The sequence below is a fragment of the Mustelus asterias genome, chromosome 10 (genome assembly GCF_964213995.1).
Source record: "Mustelus asterias chromosome 10, sMusAst1.hap1.1, whole genome shotgun sequence".
NCBI lineage: Eukaryota > Metazoa > Chordata > Chondrichthyes > Carcharhiniformes > Triakidae > Mustelus > Mustelus asterias.
Window position 1 is genome coordinate 96,659,107 of NC_135810.1, and position 19,958 is coordinate 96,679,064.

The following is a 19,958-nucleotide window of genomic DNA, read 5'->3' on the forward strand; positions in this document are numbered from 1 at the left end:
GAGTATAGAATAAATAAGGCATGCTGCAATTGTGCATGGCCTTTGATGAGATTACATCTGGAGTAAAGTGTGCAGTTTTGGCCTTTGTATCTGAGGAAAGGGTGCAACAAAGATCTGAGAGGTTTGTCTTATGAGGAGTAATTGAATTGATTGGGCCTATAATACCTAAAATTTGGAAGAATGAGAGGTGACCCATTGAAACACATAGGGCAGAATTGTTCCATTTTGAGACTAAATGCGGTGATGGGCGGCTCCAGCATGCCTGTCCCATCAACCAGAATGGCAGGATTCCATACCAGATTCTGCATTTGGAACCTCAATAATTATGCACAGGCACGTTTCCTTTCTTTCCTGGTGGACCTGCCATCGTGAACCCTTGCCCGACCCCCACCCTGCGCAGACAGCTGCACTTCCACATTGCCCCTTGTCTTTGTCACATCCCCCCCCGATCCGCCTGCCATTCACCCCGCACTCCACCCCTGGTCAGACTTTGGACCTTTGTTGCAAAGGCTGCGTGAGTCTCACAGCACAGTGCTATTCAGATAGACATTAGTTAGTGTGTGGCACCAGTGGGGAAGGAGACTCCTATATTCCCAACCTCAGGCACAATACTGAACTGAAACATCCTGGGTCCAGCAGCATAGTGTTGCCCATGAAGACCAACTTGGAATGGGGATAGAAGGCAGGAACTGGTCTGCCCTTGTAGAGTGGTGTACAGCGCATCAGGTGCAGTGCAACACTATGGCAGAAAGCTTTTTTTTTTGCACTCACCCCAAAGTTTCTTGTCAACAGAGGGCTATCTTGTGCATGCCATTCTTTTGCAATTGGGTTTAATGCCAGCGTAATTTCCCACTGGTGTGAAGCAAGGTTGGAAGGCCTGGCGGGATATCAGTGGGCAACTGTATTAATGGGCATTCATGAGATGCAAATTAATGCAAATGGTGTTTGCACACTTGCCAGCAGAATGACTGACCTTTCATTGGGAAAATTACAGTGTTATTTAATGCTGGCGGGTTTTCAACTTTTTGTTTCCACAACTTCTCTGTGCCCACCTGTCATGAAACCCATTGTGGGTGGGTTGGGAGAATTCCACCCATTAACTTTAGAAGGGCTTGACAGGGCAAATGCTGCAAAGCTGCTTCCCCTGCCCCTATACTCTCAGGATAAGGGACCATTGAGAACTAGGATAAGGAAAAATTTCTTCACTCAAATGGTTGTAGATCTTTGGAATTCTCCATCCCGGCAGGCTGTGGATGCGCAGTCATTTACTATATTCAAGGGTGAAGTCAATAGATTTTTGAATTCTTAAGGGTATCGAGAGATTTGCAATCAGGTGCAAAAGTGAGTTAAAACTAAGGATCAGCCGTGATCTTGTTAAAAGGGTAGAGCAAGTTCAAGTCCAATTTTAAAAAAATTATTTCATGGGGTGTGGGTGTCACTGGCAAGGCCATTATTTGTTCTCCATCTCGAATTGCCCTTGAACTGAACGTGTTGCTCGGCTATTTCAGTGGGCAGATATGAGTCAACCACTTTGCTGTGGGTCTGCAGTTACGTAGGTCAGACCAGGTAAGGATGGCAGATTTTCTTCCCTAAAGAACATTAATGAACCAGATGGGTTTTTGCAACAGTTGGTGATAGTTTTCATTCGGTCATCATTACCGAATAGAAGCCAGCTTCTATTTCCAGATATTTTATTAATTGAATTTAAATTCCACCAGCTGCTGTGGATAGATTTGAACCCATGTCCCTGCACATTAGCCCGGGCTAGTCCAGTGAACACTATGGCACCACCTTACCCTACCTCTTACGTTCTTAACACCATTTCAAACTGATACTAAAAATTGTGCGCAAGGGAGAATGATGATTATACTTCCCTTCCCAAGGTGAAATCCTTGGGGGTTTTTGGAATAATATTGAGACGACTAACTATTATGTTAGTGTTACACTGGACATCACTTGACCCCCACCCCACCGCTATGTACTACAGCAGAGCACATCTCTGACATTCTTTGTAAGTGATTGTCAGGCACATCAGATGAATGTTTCTTTAAATTATTAAGTTCCTTAAAATAATATTTGCATGAGAGCACATATTTGCTCACCCATCTGAGTGCTTTCCACGACTCCAGATATTTTTGTTGGTCTCTTTTTTTTCATCCACTTTATCCATTTTGATTCGGCACAGTTGCTATTAGTGCTCATTGATAAGAACATAAGAAATAAGAGCACAATTACATCATATGGTCCTTCCAACCTGTTCCACCATTCAATAAGATCATGGTTGATCCATTTCAACTCCATTTTCCTTCCCTATCACTGTCAATTAGTCTGCAGAACACTGCCGATTTCAGTCTTGAATATATTCGACAACAGATATTCGAATTTACAGCCCTTTACGATGGAGAATTCCAAAGAATCAATTGAGGGAAGAGTGTTCTCCTTATTGCAGTCCTAAATGGCTGACCTCTTATCCTGAGAGTATGAACCTTTGTTTTAGACTCTCAAGATAGGGGAAACATCTACTTTGCATCTACCCTACCACCTTTCATTCTTCTAAACTCCAGAGAACATGGGTGTAATTTACTCAATTTCTCCTCTGGAGAATCCTCTCATCTCAGAGATCAACTTATTGAAGCTTTGTTCAACCCTCCCTCAACGGTATGGAAACCAAAACTGTACAAAGTACCTCAGATGTGATCTCACCTATATATTTACAACAAAACTTCCTTACTCATGTAATTCGACTCCCTCTGAATAAAGGCTAGCATATTATATTCTTTCCTAATTGTTTGCTGGATTGCAGGTTAACATTTTATGATTTTGGGTTTGAACTCCATCTTTTCCATCTGCTTCTCATATATTTTGATTATCAGAGAGACCAAAGTTTTATCTAGCTCAGCCTTAGATATATTCAATGGGGCGGCACGGTAGCACAGTGGTTAGCACTGCTGCTTCACAGCTCCAGGGTCCCGGGTTCGATTCCCGGCTCGAGTCACTGTCTGTGTGGAGTTTGCACATTCTCCTCGTGTCTGCGTGGGTTTCTTCCGGGTGCTCCGGTTTCCTCCCACAGTCCAAAGATGTGCGGGTTAGGTTGATTGGCCAGGTTAGAAATTGCCCCTTAGAGTCCTGGGATGTGTAGGTTAGAGGGATTAGCGGCTAAATATGTGGGGGTATGGCCTGGGTGGGATTGTGGTCGGTGCAGACTCGATGGGCCGAATGGCCTCCTTCTGCACTGTAGGGTTTCTATGATTTCTATGGTACATCCACAACCCTGTGGGGTAGAAGATTCCAAAGATTCACAATCCTTTGAGTGAAGACATTTCCCCTAATCTTAGTCCTAAATAATTGACCCCTGATCTTGAAACTTTGTCCCTTGTTACAGATTACCCAGCCAGGGAAAACAATGCTTCAGTGCCAACACCAGTCTAGCCTCTTTCTAATCTTAAATGTTTTGACAAATTCACTTCTCATTCTTCTAAACGCAAGAGTATAGACATAATTCACTTGGTCTCTTATCATAGAACAACATGATCATCCTAGGAACGGATGTAGTGAATCCTTAATGCACAGCCTCCAAGCATATTCTTCCTTAAATATGGGGACCAAAATTCCACCAGTATTCCAGGTGTGGCACCTTATTAAATCTCTTTTGAAAAGCCAAATATGCAACATCACTGGTTCCTCTCTATCTCCCCTGTCGTTACACCAACAAAAACATTCATATATTTATCAAGCTCAATTACATTTTCATAACATTTTGTTGACTCTACATTTCTAAATTCCCTATGACCTTGCTTCCAATGATACCTGGCAATTTGCCTTCTACTGATGTCAGACTAACTGACCTAAAGTTCCCTGTCTCTCTCTCTCTCTCTCTCTCTCTCCCTCCCTCCTTTTTTGAATGGCAGGGTTACATTTGCTACCCTTTGATCTAGGAGGACCATTCTAGAATCTGGAGGGTGCACAACCAAGATCTTATGCATTTTATCCTAAATGCCATGACACATCGAGAAGATGTTTTGTACAATTGGGGATGAGATTAATGTAATTGATAACGATAACAATAACAATAGAGCCAACTATGCACTCTACTTTATCTCACAGTACCAATTAGAATTTGATTGAAACATGGGCTGAAAGCCAAAGGATATTAATGGCTCATCACTTTTGCTCCCGGATTATGGTTCTCCATATTGGTTGACGTTAACCCAATATAAACTAGTCCTATCCCTGCTGTAATATATAATAGCTTGTTGTCCAAAATACTGCAAATAATATTCAAAATTATGGCCAAATCAGCAGGACTGTTTAAGGGGTCACATAATAAATTGGAAAAGCTAGATTTACATCTAAAAAGAAGCTTACGACTGACACTGGAGTCATCTCCGTAGACTAATTTTTAACTTGATGATAGGAGTTAAAAATAAAGATTCAGATTTCTGTCTAGCAAAGATTATCTGTAATTAAAAGCCATTATTTTGTAGTGGTCAGTTCTTCTATTTAGGAGTATGTACCTTTCTTCAATTGCCTTTTTAAATGTTCTCACATCTGCAAGAATGTTTAAGGGGTGATGATGATATGGTGATGCCACTGAGCTCATAATCTGGGGACAGGCATTCAAATCCCAAAACGGCAAATGGTGGAATTTAAATTCAGTTCATAAAATCTGAAATATAAAGTTAGCATCAGTAGCAGTGACTATGAAACCATCAGCAATTGTTATAAAAGCTCATCCGGTTCACTAATGTCCTTTAGGGAAGGAAACCTGCCATTCTTGCCTGGTTTGTCCTCCATGTGGTTCCAGATCCAAAATAATGTAGTTGACTCTTAACTGCCCTCTGAAATGACCCAACAAGCCACTCAGTTCAAGGCAATTAAAGATGGGCAGCAAATACTGGCCTCGCCAGCGATGCCCACATCCCGTGAAAGAATAAATAAAAAAGGACAATAGATGTGAGAACATTTAAAAAGGCAATTGAAGAAAGGTACATACTCCTAAATAGAAGAACTGACCACTACAAAATAATGGCTTTTAATTACAGATAATCTTTGTTAGACAGAAATCTGAATCTTTATTTTTAACTCCTGTCATCAAGTTAAAAATTAGTCTACGGAGATGACTCCAGTGTCAGTCGTAAGCATCTTTTTAGATGTAAATCTAGCTTTTCCAATTTATTATGTGACTCGTGTAAATAGCAAATAATTTAATCGAGAAAGAGAATACCTCAAATCTGAATGTTTTTGAAATTGTATTTTCAATTCATTTTCCCCAACTCAACAGTGCCAACTTTTGACGTGAGGGGAAAGGGGGAAGGCCGGGGATTTATTTGCCATGACTAATTAATCAGTTGCATAAAATTAAATTGTTTCTGGATCAGGCAGAGCTATGTTTAGACAGCAAATCAGCTTTTGTTGACTGGCAGCTAGGACATAGATCATTGTTGTGAGATGCAAAGAAAAAAAATACTTCCCTGTCAGCTAACCTGTGTGATGAAGGGTTTAGTTTGCTGAGACATTGGTTAAAGTAACCGTCCTTGTTGAAACCCCTCAATGTTCTAACAGACTTCTCCCATCCGCCTATTGTAGCAAAGTCCCAGTTATATAATTTGACTGGAATGAGCTGGGCCCTTCAGTTATAACAGTGCCATCTTATACTGGCTTGATACATTTGAGATGGCATCTAATAACTCTATCTTTGTTTACTAACAATCCATATCTTCATGGTAACCAGCCTGAATTCAGACTATTAGACTATTCAGCCTGCTAGAAATCCAATTTTGGCAACTCAGACAAACATTACATTCTTTATGACTGCACTCAGTTTCAATTTGTTTGAATTTGAACGTACAGTAGTATAATTATCCAATTAAACACTGATCAGTCTTAAACCAGTGACTTGAAAATAATGGACCGTAACTTCCGAACTCCTTCATGGAGGTTCATAGGTACTTGTTTGCATAGCAATTACCTTGATGTGCAAGCTTCCTGTGGGCAATTGCCCTGCGCTGGGAACCATCTAAAATGTGATTTAAATCACAAACTATGGATAGTTCCAGCTGTGTTACACAAATGGTAACCTAGAAAATCTAAAACTACTTCTAACATTTAGCTAACTATTGTACAGATTGGCCTGATCTCTGACCCCAGCCCTGTCCTTCAATCCCCATCCATCCCCCAAATCCATTCTAGTTTAGATGCTTGAAAATCACAGCAGGTCTGGCAGCATCTGTAAGGAAAGAAAAGAGCTGACATTTCGAGTCCAGATGACCCTTTGTCAAAGCTGTGGTTTCTTTTGGTTTCAGATTCCAGCATCTGCAGTAATTTGCTTTTACATTTTGGATGCTTACTTTCTCCCTGGCCTGGAAATTTCAATGGACATTTAAAATTTACCTGGTTTATGGCAGCTAGTGCTGTTTAAAAACAAAGGGAAGCATGTCCTGCTTCAATTTGCCTCTCCTGCACTTTGATGCTGGGCTTCAGAGACAGCTGTGCTGCCTGTTTCTCATCTAGCCTGAGTCAGAAGGTCTGTCGAAGCAGGCACGGAAGAAATTTCACTTAAATAATTGGGTACGTAGTGGCAATCTGATGCTAATTTGCACTTCAAGGAAGTTACAGCCCATACTCTCCCCAATCATGTTATACATAATGGCTATGAAAGAAAATATCAAATAGTTTTTCTCAGATAATAACATTCTGTCTAAAATAGTCGCCATGGCTTTAATGATGGTAAACTTTGCTTGATAAATCTAGTTTTTTGTGGATATAATGAAGTTTCAAATATCAACAAGTATTGGCTCAATACTATTATAATTGGCACTGAGGCAGAAGGGGATTAGTTTCAGGTCCCAATCTATTCGCATGAGAATACACCATTTAACAGATGAGGTAAGCATTAACAGTCCCACCAGTCTGGGAATGGTGTCCTTGCAGTCAGCATTTCAGTGAAGCATCCTGGGAATGGTGTCCTCGAGGTCAGCGTTGCAGTGGAGCAGTCTGGGAATGGTGTACCTACAGTCAGCATCGCAGTGAAGTAGTCTGGGATTTTTGATTTGATTTATTATTGTCACATGTATTACCATACAGTGAAAAGTATTGTTTCTTGGGAAAGGTGTCCTTGCAGTCAGCGTTCCAATGAAGCAGTTTGGGAACGGTGTCCTTGCAGTCAGTTCTAACTGAAAAAATTAACTGAGAAGCACCAGGGATAAGTAAAAATCAGAGCCAGCATAATAAAGTGATAAGTAATTATATTAAGTAATACAAGGATGAGTAGACTGAAGTAGAATTCGACAAAGAGACTAAGTTAAGGTAAGAAGAGTACCTTTCAAGACTAAGTACTCTTAAGTTTAAGACATGGCAGGTGAAGTCAGCCAAGTGGAATGTGTGATCTGTCATATGTGGGAAGCCATGGACAATACTGGCACGCTAGACGCAGGAAGTGCTCCCAATTGCAGAAACTTGAGTTCTGGGTTTTGGAGCTCAAGGGGTAGCTGGAGACACTGGCGCATCTACAAGGCTGAGTTTCGTAAATAGCATGTTGAGGGAGGTGGTCACACCGCAGCTCAAGGGATTGGAAGAAAGAAGGGTGACCACCAGGCAGTCCAAGAGAAGCAGACAGGTAGTGCAGGAGTCCCTTGGGTCCTGCTCTCAAATCTGTTTTCCATTTGGAAGTTGATGAGGCTACTGGTTCCCCAAGAGAGTGCAGTCATGGCCAAGCTTCTGCACCACAAGCAACATGACTGTGCAGGATTGGAGGAAGAAGTCGAAGAGCGATAATGATCGGAGATTCATTAGTTAGGACCACAGATGTGACTCCAGGATGATGTGTTTCCTCCCTGGGGCCGTGGCCAGGGGTGTCACTGGCTGCAGGGCATCCTAAATGAGGAGAATGATAGATGTTGTGGTACACAGTACCAACGATATAGGTAGAATGAACTTGCATCAAGAATTCAGGGAGCTAGGCAGCAGATTAAAAAGCGGCACCTCAAAGATAGTAGTCTCTGGATTACTCCCAATGCCACATACCAGTGTGTACAGAAATAGGAGATTAGGGCAGATGAATCCGTGGCTGGAAGATGGTGCAGGAGGGAGGATTTTAGATTCCTGGATCACTGAGACTGTTTTTGGAGGAGGTGGGACATGTGCAAGCAGGACTGTCTGCACCTGAACCAGAATGGGACTAACATCCTTGAGAGTGTGTTTGTTAGTGCTGTTGGGAGGAGTTTAAACTAGTCTGGCAGGGGGAGGGGACACAGAGCATTGGTACAATAGGGGCACAACATACTATAGTGAAGGAACCAAGACTAACATTGTGGATCTTTTCTTTAAAGATGTATGATGGGATTAGATTTATTGTTGCTGTACTTTGAAACTTTGCAGAAATATTTGTCATTGTTAGTCATCCAGATAACTTAGAGAGCTCTATAGTGTCATTATGTTATAGTTTCTGAATATAATACCAAAGCCTTTTAGCTTACATTGATAAAGAATGTGAAAATGCACATCTCTGCACACTACCCATTTTAAAGAAAACTACTCATGGGCATCTAACTGGAGTCAGTTTATTCCAATTAAAAGGAACTAGTGGGAAAAGTATCTGTTTCTCTCATTAGTGAAAACTGAAAGCTTTAGAAAATGAAAAATATAAAATTATGGCTTCCAACAAAAGTGCAAATTTTGCACAGCAAGGCAAATAAATCTACTTTATACAGAGGTTGGTGCTTCCTTTTGCTTTGGAATAACATCAGTCCTTTAACATGACCTCATTTGCATTGTTTTGTCCATTGAGAGTGGGGCTTGGGTGGAAGAGAAAGGGTGACAAAATTACACATTCAGCCCAACTGATCTGTGTTGGCATTTATGCGTCAGACAAGACTCTTTCACCCTATTTCATAGAGTCACAGAATTTTACAACATAAAAAGAGGCCCTTCTGCCCATCGTGTATATGCCAACCATCAAGCACCTACCTTTTCTAATCCCAGTTTCCAGCACTTGGTCCATAGCCTTGTATACTATGGCATTTCAAGCGCTCGTCTAAATGTTTCTTAAATATTGTGAGGCTTCCTGCCTCTATCAAACCATTCAGCATAGCCTTCTGATTCTTCCCCTTTCTGCTTTTCTAGCTACTCCTTAAACAAGTCTGTGTTATTTGACAGTGTAGAGGGAGCATGTCATGCATACTTGTAAGGAAGATAGATTTTAGTATTTTAGTAAAGATACTTATTCATGTTAAGCACAAAGCTATACACTATATCCTGATGAGAGGACATTATATTTAATATATTTTCTTATCTTATTAGGAGTGTCGTTGTACCAGTAAAGAAACCTCCTCCAGGCAGTCTGGCCGTCAATACAGTTGGTGGGGCCGGAACTCCGAGTAGTCTTGTCACTGGCAGTGCAACCAACGTAATCTCTCCTGCGGCAGCTACACCAAAAAGTATGATAAATACCACAGGTACAGTCAACAAAGATATAGTTATAAAAGTTGAGGTGCTCATTGAGGAAAGTAATCAAAACAAGTGTAAATTAGATATTTTCCACTTTACTATGGAATGTTATTAACATGCTTGAGTAAGATTATGTAAAGGACCAAGACAATAATCTTGTTTTCCACATATATACTGATGAGGGCATGGTTGTAAGCATAGACAAAAGTTTTCCTCTTAGTCCACACTTATGCAAGAGCTGTGCAAATAATCTATTGTATGAATTACTATTTTTAAGTCATCAACAAAAATATCGCAGTGAATAACCATGGTCTGACTTATCTCAATTACAAATTGCAAAAGGTACATACATTTTCTAAATATTCTTTCATGTACCGTTCAATTACTATTCAAGTCAAAACTAAACTTCACATACAAACCTGGGATTTCTTGTTTAATTTTCTTGTTTAGAAACTAGAAGCCGGAGTAGGCCATTCGGCCCCTCGAGCCTGCTCCGCCATTCATTTTGATCATGGCTATTAACCAAATAAGTTTACATAATGCTGAGGAATATACAAATTAGTGAATATTGCCTACTTATTTTCCTCCCCCTTGTCCACAAAGGAAGTTATGATCATGAATTCAGCAGAAAGGGAAATAAGCCTGCATTTACAGCTGTGATACTACTTGGTAGTATTTGATTTTCTGTTTTACTAACGTTTAAAGATTTTTCTAATTTCATTATTTTCTAATCGCATTGAACTTGTTTCCAGGATCAGAGAGATATAAGAAGACCAAGACCATTTCGAAAAACATTCAGAACTAGCCTCAAGTTCTGATGCAGATTATGTGACCAATTGATAAGGCATATCATTATTTATGTTCAGTTTTAGACGAAAAAGACTGACCTGACTTTATATGGGGCCTTAAATATCCTCAGGACATCCCAAACTGTTCCACAGCTAATTAAATACTCCTGAAATATGGTTTATATTATGTAGCATTGGCATACAGCAAATACAAGCAGCAATAAGGTAAATGACCACTGAATCTATTCTTTAAGGATGTCATTTAAGGAATAAATGTTGGCCAAGGTACTGAGAGAATTCCCCATTCCTCTTCAAATAATGCCATGAGATCTTTTACATCTGCCTAAACTGCCGATGTTCCCTCAGCTTAATGTCATGTTGAAAATTGTAAGCATTAGCTTATACCTATGTGCTCATGTTCTGGAGTGGGCTTGAATCACAAACTTCAGACACAAAGACAAAAATGTTACGACTGAGACAAATTGGCATTCAGAGCACGTCCTGCATACTTTGAGCCTCTATTACAAAGTTAATGGAACAATCTTCCATGCATTAGAGTGCATGTATTTTGCAGCTTATTATCTGGGTAATTCCATTTTGATTTTCAGCATGATTGGGACAGAATGCTATCCTCACAGCACACACTCGCACACCCCACAAACCAAGCTCACTCCCAATATTTAGAAATTTATGGATTAAGGAGAGGAGAGCCCTTTCTCATGAGATAAAATAAATTTGAAAAGTACCCAGTTCACTAATATCCTTTAGGGAAGGAAATCTGCTGTCCTTACCCGGTCTGGCCTACATGTGACTCCAGAGCCACAGCAATGTTGTTGATTCTCAACTGCCTTTGGGCAACTAGGGATGGGCTGGCCAGCCGGCGACGCTAATGTGCCATGAATGAATAAAAAAAAAATAATGCACAGGATTTATACTGCATACAGTTCAAATCAAAGCTGTTTGAGACTACAGTTATTTTTTCTCTAATTTGTTCCAAAGCAAAATCAGGCCGTGACAGTGCACTTATACTGCAAGTTTAGCATTGGTCTGAAGTGGGAATTATTTCGCACTGACACTTAAACTTACTGTAGTTCACCCAGAATCTCAACATCCTTGAAATGTATTTGTTTCCAGTTGAAGGATCCTGCACTCAGTCCGAGCTCTGCAGAAATTTAGAAATCAAGCGCAAAGGTACCATTATCTAGTCTGATCATCTTCCTGACCCCTTTGAGCAATTTACTTGTACATGTGCATTTGTTGAGAGGCGTATTTTGGTATTATCAGTGTTTCTATTTTAAATGTCCAAGAGGAGCCATCTCTCCCACTCTTTTGCCCCTGCAGGGAAGAGTAATCTGTGGCTGGTAGTGTACCAGTGATGATGTATCCCTTTACAGGCCCAGCTTGGTCCTTCTCCAGTGTCTCCTCTTGGACTTGTACTGATCTTGTTGCCGGTTTTCATGCGGTTCCACTGTGGAATCGGCCAGTTCTGCTTCATCTTCTGAGCGAGGAATCGCTTCATCCTGAAGGTTTTGTGGGATGGCATGGCCGCACCTCCACTCCGGCAGGAGGGATTCATTCCTCTGGTGGGGAGGAGGGATCAGCCGCAGACTGGCAGCGGAACCCCCCCCCCCCAACCAGAGGATGACCTGGGTCAGAGAGCTGTTGGAGGCTCTGACCCCGCTCTTCGGAAGCTGCAGCGACGACTTCAGACTTTTACTTTGCAGGTCGCTTACAGCACGGATGTGGAACGGGCCAGAAGACGGTGAAGTGGGATTTGGCAGTAGGGGTGGGCGCGCGGTTCATTAAGTCAATTTAAATGCATGCAAATGCATTTAAATTGTTGGGCCGCCCGAATCGGGTGTCGGTAAAGCCGCGATCTGCTCGGAATCGGGTGCAGATAGCGGTATAGGCCCGACGCCCAACTTTACCGTGATTTCGCGCCCGGGAAGTTTTGGTAAAATCAAGCCCTATGACTCTAAATTGGACATCAAGTGCAATAAAATTCAACTTTTCTGCATACTGCATGTTGCACTCTGAGATCTCAATGCAATGGCAATTCACGTTGCATTGATATTTACTATGTACATTCCATGTCAAGCATACAGCCCAAGTGTTTATGCAGAATTTCCAGCCTCTTGGTATGTGTACTATGACAGGCAGGCCTTGGACTCTGGCCTTTCCTTAGTGCTCCTTTGGAGCAGCTGCCTCAAGCTTTTAGTACATTCCTCAGCACGTACCGAGCGGTACCATGGCGCAATGGTTAGAACTGCTGCCTCACAGCCCTAGGGACCCGGGTTCAATTCTGTCCTTGGGTGACTCGGTGTGGAGTTTGCACTTTCTGTGTTTGTGTGGGTTTTCACCGGGTGCTCCGGTTTCTTCCCACAGTCCAAAGATGTGTAGGTTAGGTATATTAACCATGGTAATTCTGCTGGGTTACAGTAATAGGGCAGGCGGGTTGGCCTGCATAAGGAGCCCTTTTGGAGAGTTGGTGCAGACTTGATGGGCCAAATGGCCTCTTTATGCACTGTAGAAATTCTATGCTTCTCGTCCTGGTTCTTGAAATGTGCCAGTCTGCAATATTTGGTTGTGGACAACTCCTTGTGCTCAAAGACCAACAGGTTTTGGCAGACCAAACAACGTCTTTCACTGAGTTTAAGATTCTCCAGCAGCAGTTATGTTTGTCTTGATCTGTGTCGCTGGGAACAGACCATAATTGATGTTTGGCTTGGTCTGTGTCCCTGGAAACAGCCCGTAGACAGAGTATTAGACTCTAGACATTGACGGTTCTCTTTCCAGAACTGCTTCGCAAAGGCACATTCCAGAAGCAGGTAGATGACAATCTCTTGCTTACTACAGCCACTTCGAGGACAGTGTGCAGTGGCTCTGAGGCTTCAGGTGAATATAAAGGATCTGATGGGGGAATGCCCTTCTCACCACTAGCCAAGCTATACCTTGGTGCTTGTTTTTAAATGTTCTGGTTGTGAGGAATTCTGCCAAATGAGTTTGACAGTCTCCTCAGGGAACTATCCGACAGGGTCCACCATCTCTTTTTCCTACAGGGCCTCGAGGTTGTTACACACGGATGTTGTCTGATGGATTTGTGGTCAATGTTGTTTTTCTACACAAACTTTCCCACGATGAACAGATGGTATGGCAGGGTCTAACAGGTTGGACCATTCCGGAGCAATGTAGTCAGACCCGTCCTTTGTAACAGCGGGGACAGGTAGAATCTCAGTACGTAGTGACATTTATGCTGAAAACCACCAATCTCACTTATAGATGGGATTCTCCAGTGCAGCTGCAGTGAATGGAGTTTTGGCTTGGCACCAAATTCTCCACTTGCTGGCAGTGGGGGCAGGGTGAATGAGATCAGAGAATCCTGCCCTTGGTCTTTGCAAACTGAGGGTCAACATGCAGTCTGACGCAGTCACACATGAAGGTGGCCATTAGGGTGAGGATGATGGTGGGTATATTTCCCCCTCCCCGTTACGACCAAGTGTTGAACTGGTCCCCTCTATTTAACCTCCTCAGTTAGTCACAGCAAAGGTTTCACTATCTTTTTCATGAGATATACCTTTTTCAAATCCAAATGTATTTAATGATTTAAGCTGTGAACATTATGGAGCCATTCAGACAAAGTTTTCTTGAGTTGAAAAAAAATCTAATTTATTAACCACGAAACCCAAGGGAAACAAAATAACAAAAATCGCGACATGTCATATGAACATCCACACACACATGGGCATCTGAAATAGGGAATTCAGAGTTCAATTAAAAACAAAAATATATGGTGGTGTCCTTTGTACTTAAGGCGTAGATTTTTAAACATTACGGCTGATTTGGGTTAGCTGATTTCATAGATGTGGTCAGAGGTTGCTGCTGCAATTAAGACAAGATCTGGGTTCACTGGTAGATTTCTAGTGAAGTTGACTTCTGAACTAAGTAATACACTTGCTCCGAGAGAGAAAGACTAGTTTCCAGCCTGCTTCCTTTGCTGAAAACATTCTTTCAATCTCTCTGCAGTGACTGCAGCCTGGTTTGAAATACCTCAACCATTGTGTATTTCTAAGATGTTTTGGGTGTGTCTGTGGCAGCCATTGTTTCAATATCTCAGCACTCAACATTTTAATATCTCTTCCTTAGACAGTGAGTCTCTAAATTATGGCAAATGGGGGCGATTGTCCCATTCTGACATGCTAATGTTTTGGTGCGTCGGGACGGGAGATGCATGAGTGCACCAATTCATGAGATTTGCGCATGCGGGCCCAACGCATACGTGTTTCCCACCTCTGGAATCCAGTGCGGTTGGCACCACGCAGGAAACTGGTGGGAACACCAGGTAAGTCATTTTGATCTATTTTTAATGTCATTTGAATGTTATTATCAGGGACTGAATTTTTTGGGCCCAACAGCATCTCCCACCTTGCCAGTACAAATTTACTCCGGCGGGCTTTAGATTAGCTCCACACTTTCGGGGGACTAGTGGGAGACCCCACTAAGTTAAGAGGGGAATTGCGGGGTCCTCCAGGGGGTGGGGCAGCAGGGGGTAGTGCCCCCTGGGCTTGGGCACCCTGGCAATGCCAGCCTGTGCCCCGGCACTGCCCAAGGGGCAAAGTGTCCATGCCCACAGGGCACCTTGGTACTGCCCACCGAGCATCGGGCAGCACTGTGAGGGTCCTGGACTGGTCAGCAAACTACAGGTGACCGATTGGGGCCACTGCACATGCGCAGAGGCCTGGAACTGTCAGACTCTGGCGTGAATGGGCCTCGCCCCCTCGAGCTTTTAATGATATTTCCGATTGTGATCTTTGCATTGCACAGAGTGTGGAAGATTCGAGTCTGAAGTTGTACTGAAAAACAATCGAGATTTACACCATTTTTCCTGCCAATTCAACACTTAGGGCCCGATTTTACCAACAATTTGCGCCCGCGTCCGTGCAGATCGCCACTTTACCGAGACCCGCGAATGGCAGGGATCCGTTCCGTGACCAAATCGGGCGCAACGGCGGTTTAAATGCATTTGCATGCATTTAAATTGAATTAATGAACTGCCCGCCCAACTCTATCAGCATTTCCCCCTTTACCACCGCGTTTGCCAATCCAGAACCACGCTTTTAGGGACCTGCTAAATAAAAGTCTGAGTCGGGTGCTCCAGCCTCTGAAGAGCGCGTTCAGTGTTTCCAACGGCTCTCTGACTCAGACCAGCGGTGGGGGGAGGAGGGAGGCGGGTCAGATCATTCTCTGGTAGGAGGGGGGAGGAGGGGAGTGAGGTCAGATCGTTGTCTGGTTGGGGGGGGGGGGGAGGAGGAGGAGGTGGGTCAGATGTATCTCAGGCTGGGGGGGGGGAAGGGCTGATCGTTGTCTGGTGGTGGGAGGGGGGGGCGGGTCAGATGTTCCTCTGGAGGGCAGGGGGAGTGAGGCCAGACCATTCTCGTGGGGGGTGAGGCAAGTTTGTTGTTGTGGCGCGGGGGGGGGGGGGGGGGGGGAGGAGTGAGGCCAGATCATCGTCTGGGGGAGGGGAGAGTGAGCCAGATTGTTGTACGGGGGGGGGAGGGGGGAGTGAGGCCAGACCATTCTCTCTGGCGGGGGGGAGGGAATGAGGCCGGATCGTTGTCTTGGGGGGTTGCGGGGGGAAGTGAGGCCAGATCGTTGTCTTGGGGGCGGGTGGGGGAGGGAGTGAGGCCAGATCATTGTCTTGGGGGAGGGGGGGAGGGAGTGAGGCCAGATCATTGTCTTGGGGGAGGGGGGGGAGGAGGGAGGCGGGTAAGATTTATCTCAGGGAGGGGGGGGCAGATGGATCTCTGGTGGGGGGGCAGATGGATCTCTGGGGGGGGGCAGATGGATCTCTGGTCGGGGGGGCAGATGGATCTCTGGTGGGGGGGTGATGCGCGATATAACTCACGAGGCTAGAGATGCTCGAGGAAATAAAGGCTTTTATTAACTACTACAATAGAGCTACCATATATAATACACGATCCCAGACTAAGGGGTCCCAGACAGAGCAGCGACCTTTATACCTCTCCCAGGAGGCGGAGCCCGACTGTGATGTACCATAATAACTATAATACAGGTAGAACAGCCCAACCCTAACCCCAACAGTAACATGTAGAACAACCCAACCCTAACCCCAACAGCAACATATATACAGACTCATAGTACTGGCCAGACCCTGGCTCAGTACTACCTGGTGGGAACCAACGATGGTTCACCACATTCACCCCTCCTTTGAAGACAAAGGCCGGCGGGGTACAAAAAAACACAGAACAATTGGTCATCAGTCTATAAGTTCAGACGGTCAGGGGGACCACACCGTCGTTGTGACCTCCTCAACACCGGCGATGACACCGGACTAGGCACGCGCGGTGGCGTTCTCCCCAAGGCGGTGTCCAACTGCTCCTCCAATGTCTCACGGGCCGGTTGACCCCGAGGTGGTGACAATCCGTTGAGCTCGGACACGCCTTGAAGTGGCGACCATCTCCTGGACTCAGGCAAGCTGTACACGGGAGTAAAAGGGTTAAGTGATGGTCCCGATGCTGCCCGCGCCGTGTCAGGAGGGGAAACAATAGTTGGGGGGTCTCTAACAGGAGGTATGGGAGCGACAGGGGTTTCCAAGCCCCCTGCTGGCGCCAGGTCTCGAATTGAGACCGTGTCCTCTCGCCCGTCAGGGTATGCCACATAGGCATACTGAGGGTTGGCTTCGAGGAGATGGACCTGTTCAACCAAAGGGTCGGACTGCGGACCCTAACATGTCACCGCAGGAGGACAGGTCCTGAGTACGTCAACCAAGACGGTAATGAGGTCCCAGAGGAAGACTTCCGAGGGAATGAAAACAGTCTCTCATGGGGAGTAGTGTTGGTTGCCGTACACAGGAGTAAGCGTATGGAGTGGAGCGCATCAGGGAGTACCTCTTGCCAACGGGAGACTGGAAGGCCTTTTGACTTCAACGCCAGTAAGACAGCCTTCCAGACTGTAGCATTCTCACGTTCCACCTGTCCGTTACCCCTAGGGTTGTAGCTCGTGGTTCTACTAGAGGCAATCCCGTATGAGAGCAGGTATTGCCTCAAGTCATCGCTCATGAACGACGAGCCCCTATCACTGTGGATGTAACAGGGGTACCCGAACAGGGTGAAAAGGTCACGAAATGCCTTGATAACCGTGGCAGCGGTCGTATCAGAGCAGGGAATGACAAAAGGGAATCGTGAGTACTCATCAATGATATTGAGGAAGTACACATTCCGATCTGTCGAGGGAAGGGGGCCTTTAAAGTCCACACTCAGTCTTTCGAAGGGACGAGTGGCCTTAACGAGTTGTGCCCTGTCAGGTCGGTAAAAGTGCGGTTAGCATTCCGCGCATACCCGGCAGCTTCTAGTTATAGACCTGACATCCTCCACCGAGTAGGGTAGATTCCGGGCTTTTATGAAGTGGTAGAGCCGAGTGACCCCTGGATGGCAGTGGTCATTGTGGAGAGCCTGCAAACGATTCTCCTGCATACTGGCGCATGTTCCACACGACAGGGCATCTGAGGGCTCGTTGAGTTTCCCTGGACGATACATGATGTCGTAATTATAGGTGGAGAGTTCGATTCTCCACCTCAAGATCTTACCGTTCTTGATTTTGCCCCGTAACGTGTTATTGAACATGAATGCCACGGACCGCTGGTCCGTGATCAGGGTGAACCGTTTTCCCACCGAGTAATGGCGCCAATGCCGGACGGCCTCCACAATGGCCTGGGCCTCCTTTTCCACCGCTGAATGTCGAATTTCGGGGCCTTGGAGGGTGCGAGAAAAAAAGGCGACGGGCCTGCCCGCCTGGTTAAGTGTGGCGGCCAGGGCGAAATCAGATGCATCGCTCTCCACCTGGAAGGGGATGGACTCATCGATAGCGTGCATCGTGGCTTTCGCGATGTCGGCTTTTAGTTTTTCAAAGGCCAAACGAGCCTCTGGTGCTAGGGGAAAAGAGGTAGACTTGATGAGCGGACGGGCTTTGTCCGCGTAATTGGGAACCCACTGTGCGTAGTAAGAGAAGAAGCCTAAGCATCTTCTCAGTGCTTTTGCGGTAGTGGGCAGGGGAAGTTCGAGGAGGGGACGCATACGGTCTGGATCAGGGCCAATGACCCCGTTTTCCACCACGTGTCCGAGGATAGCTAGGCGGCGCGTGTGAAATACACACTTCTCCCTGTTGTAGGTCAGATTCAGGCGAGATGCAGTGCGTAGGAATCTAAGGAGGTTGGTATCGTGGTCCTGCTGGTCATGGCCGCAGATGGTGACGTTATCCAGGTACGGGAAGATAGCCCGCAGTCCGTTATGGTCCACCATTCGGTCCATAGCACGCTGGAAGACCGAGACCCCATTGGTGACTCCAAAATGAACCCTTAGAAAATGGTACAAGCGACCATCCGCCTCAAAAGCCGTGTATTGTCGGTCCTCTGGGCAAATGGGGAGCTGGTGGTAGGCAGACTTTAGGTCGATGGTGGAGAACACCCGGTACTGCGCAATCTGGTTGACCATGTCAGAAATGCGCGGGAGGGGATACGCATCCAGCTGCGTGTATCTGTTAATGGTCTGACTATAGTCAATGACCATCCGGGGTTTGTTCCCACTCTTGACCACCACGACCTGCGCTCTCCAAGGACTAGCGCTAGGTTGTATGATCCCTTCCTTGAGGAGCCGCTGAACCTCAGATCGAATAAAGATCCGATTCTCAGCGCTGTAACGCCTACTCTTAGTCACGATGGGCTTGCAGCCTGGCACGAGATTCTGGAATAAGGAGGGTGTGGTAATCTTAAGCGTCGAGAGGCTACAGGTGGAGCGCGTTGGGCAATTTGGAGGCTGCTGTTCTCCCACTGAAAGCGGAGGGAGTGGCCCACCGTACTGTAATGTTACACTCTTCAAGTGGACCATGAAATTTAGTCCGAGGAGTATTGGCGCGCAAAGGTGCGGTAACACCAGGAGCTTGAAGCTCTCGTAAACCGTGCCCTGCACCGTTAGATTTACCACGCAACTCCCTAGCACGGTGACAGACCGGGACCTTGACGCCATTGAAATTGTCTGCTTGACAGGCTGGATCTGGAGGCCACACCGCTTCACAGCGTCTGGGTGAATAAAGCTCTCTGTGCTCCCGCTGTCAAACAGACAATAAATCGTGCGTTTGTTTACCTGTATGTCCATCATGGACTTGTCGAGTCTGTGAGGCTTTGCCTGGTCCAGGATAATCGACGCCACCGTTGGTTCGTGAGCGCCACTGCAGGCAGCTGAGATGGATGATGACGACCCCTGCTGGTCATTCGCGGTCGGTGCCGACCAAAATGGCTGCTCCCATAGGTCGCACGTAGGCGATGGCGCCAAAATCAGCGACCACTGGTGGTCGCGCGTCTCTTGCAACTCCGTCGTCAGGAATGGCGACGTCCTGGCCTCGTACGTGGAAGAAACTCTTGACGATGCCGACGACGAGGAACCCGGCTCCGGGGAGTCACACGCCGCACTGCTGTTCCTGGATGTAAGTTTGGATCGACATACCTTCGAATAATGCCCCTTCTTGCTGCAGGCGGAGCACAACACTGCTTTAGCGGGACATCGCTGCCGATTGTGCTTCACTCCCCCACAGAAGTAACACCGCGGGCCGCCCGGAGCTGCTGCTGTCGTCAGGCCCGAGGGTGGGCACGCCATCACGCAGCTTTTCGGACCCGCTGGACGAAGTGGGGTCTGTGACTGCTCCTGCCACGCTGTC

The 19,958-nt window shown here is 45.6% G+C and overlaps 1 protein-coding gene across 14 annotated transcripts in view; it reads left to right on the top strand.

The window, feature by feature from the left end:
* nbeaa (neurobeachin a) overlaps window positions 1-19,958 on the top strand; it is an 812,689-nt gene that overhangs the window by 345,173 nt on the left and 447,558 nt on the right. For 13 of the 14 annotated variants that reach the window (XM_078222243.1, XM_078222244.1, XM_078222247.1 and 10 more), the window contains one exon: window positions 9,298-9,452. In XM_078222243.1, the coding sequence (XP_078078369.1) occupies window positions 9,298-9,452 (155 nt within the window). The remainder of the gene's footprint in view (window positions 1-9,297; window positions 9,453-19,958) is intronic. The other variant, XM_078222245.1, reaches the window with a different exon arrangement.